The following is a 2,105-nucleotide window of genomic DNA, read 5'->3' as shown; positions in this document are numbered from 1 at the left end:
CTAAAGCTTAAAAATATATATTTTAAAAAAGTTACGTATTCACACGACTGTTGATATCCAGTCAATGTAAAACCAGGCGTGTCATGTGGAAGTATGTCCACTATATGAATTTCAGAGAAATTCTTCTCCTGAACAAATCCTGACTCCTTTTTTTCTTTTTTCTCCTCCCTCACTGACAGGGCGGCTCAAATTGAGCTATTTCATGCTCTGGCAGCCATCGCTGCAGAGAATAACTTGGGCCAAGGTATCCTGGTCAAGATCAAGTTCAACATCATTGCCTCCTTGTACGACTACAACCCCAACCTGGCAGCCTTCATGAAAGTGAGTGACACTGCTTTTAATTCTTACAGTATCAACAAAACCAAAAGGGTTCCTGTGATTTACTGTAGTGTTTCATGTTACATGAAATATCTTAAAATTGCAAGTCATCACAAAAATTATTTGTGCTGTTTAACATTTTGGATTGAAAAGAATGAGTTCCTGAGTTGTGGTTCTTCTGGCTTGTCTCCTTTTTTAGCCTGACATGTGGAAAAAGTGTCTGGATTGTATAGATGAGCTGCTGGACATTCTCTTTGAGCACAACAACATCTTCATTGGAGAGAACATCGCAGAGGACAGCGAGAATCTGGCCGTCTCCGATCAGGTGATCCCACTCATCCACCCCAAGCAATCTGTGGACTTAAAGAAAGAAAGCAGTTTAGACTAATAAAACACTCACATAGCTGTTGAACTGTCTGCATTTGTATCAACTGTCTTGTGAACTATGGGCTGGTATTAATTTCTTTGTGTGTATTTGTTAGCCTTTCAGGGTGCGCGGATGCATCTTAACCCTGGTAGAAAGGATGGATGAAGAATTTACAAAGATCATGCAGAACACTGATCCCCACTCTCAGGGTGAGTGGTGCCAAAACCTGAGTGACGATTATTAATTGCTGTGAGGGTGAATGTGTTAGGACTGTAAATGTGGATTAACGGGTTGCAATCTAAAATGTGGGATTTACATCTTGAAATTTGTATTGCTGTATTTGCTGCTCATATGGATGTATTTTGCTTATTCTTTCCTCTCTTTTTTTAAAATCTTCCTTCAGAATACGTTGACAATCTCAAAGATGAGGGCAGGGTTTGTGGCATCGTTGACCGGCTGCTCACCTACATGGAGAACAAAGGCTCCACAGAAGAAATTTGCCGTGTCTACCTGCGCAGAATCATGCACACCTACTACAAGTTTGACTACAAAGCTCACAGACGCAGCCTGGGCCTGCAGGGAGAGACCAAGGTGAGAAACAGCACTGTGCAGAATCAGAACTTTTCTTGACAAACATCTGCATCATGATGCTATTTTTATGATGTTTAATGAAATGTTATGCATAAGGTGTGCTGAAGTGTTTTTCTGTTGTGTAGTCCGAGCAGGACCAGGTGGAGAACAAGCAGGAGAACAAGGAGGAGAACAAGGAGGAGAACAAGGAGGAGAACAAGGAGGAGAACAAGGAGGAGAACAAGGAGGAGAGCGAGGGAGAGGACAGCGCTGTGATCATGGACCGCCTCTGCAAGTTCATCTACGCCAAGGATCGCACCGACCGTATCCGTACCTGTGCTATCCTCTGCCACATATATCACCATGCTCTGCACTCACGCTGGTACCAGGCACGTGACCTGATGCTGATGAGTCACCTGCAGGACAACATCCAACACGCTGACCCACCTGTACAGGTAAGCACTCGTAATCATTATTTCTTCATATGAACGTGTTCTGACTCTAACTATTAGTTGTATATACAGATCGCCTGTTTTAACCGTTTTCCCCTCCTCCTACCAGATCCTGTACAACAGAACAATGGTCCAACTTGGCATTTGTGCATTTAGGCAGGGCATGATTAAAGATGCCCACAATGCACTGCTGGACATTCAGTCCTCTGGCCGTGCCAAGGAGCTGCTGGGTCAAGGTCTGCTCATGAGGAACATGCAGGAGAGGAATGCAGAGCAGGAGAAGATTGAAAAGCGAAGACAAGTAAGTGCTGTCTGACCAGAGCAGTTAACTCTAACTAACATGTTGGTCTCTCTGTCAGTGTTGACCTGCTTGTAACCTGGATTTACTCTGTGAGTGA

The 2,105-nt window shown here is 43.8% G+C and overlaps 1 protein-coding gene across 1 annotated transcript in view; it reads left to right on the top strand.

The window, feature by feature from the left end:
- Window positions 1-171: 171 nt before the first annotated feature.
- Window positions 172-2,105, top strand: part of LOC102200106 (eukaryotic translation initiation factor 3 subunit C) — a gene marked incomplete at its 5' end in the record, with an annotated part of 3,888 nt that continues 1,954 nt past the window's right edge. Inside the window, 8 exons of the mRNA XM_005755724.1 lie at window positions 172-321; window positions 518-643; window positions 801-894; window positions 1,089-1,276; window positions 1,402-1,416; window positions 1,501-1,710; window positions 1,817-2,012; window positions 2,067-2,079. Of these exons, the coding sequence (XP_005755781.1) occupies window positions 172-321; window positions 518-643; window positions 801-894; window positions 1,089-1,276; window positions 1,402-1,416; window positions 1,501-1,710; window positions 1,817-2,012; window positions 2,067-2,079 (992 nt within the window). The remainder of the gene's footprint in view (window positions 322-517; window positions 644-800; window positions 895-1,088; window positions 1,277-1,401; window positions 1,417-1,500; window positions 1,711-1,816; window positions 2,013-2,066; window positions 2,080-2,105) is intronic.

This window comes from Pundamilia nyererei, unplaced genomic scaffold (assembly GCF_000239375.1).
Source record: "Pundamilia nyererei isolate P.nyererei 1_Seehausen unplaced genomic scaffold, PunNye1.0 scaffold02682, whole genome shotgun sequence".
Taxonomy (NCBI): Eukaryota; Metazoa; Chordata; class Actinopteri; order Cichliformes; family Cichlidae; genus Pundamilia; species Pundamilia nyererei.
Note: the sequence above shows the minus strand (reverse complement) of the source record. Positions and strands in the feature narration are given on the sequence as shown.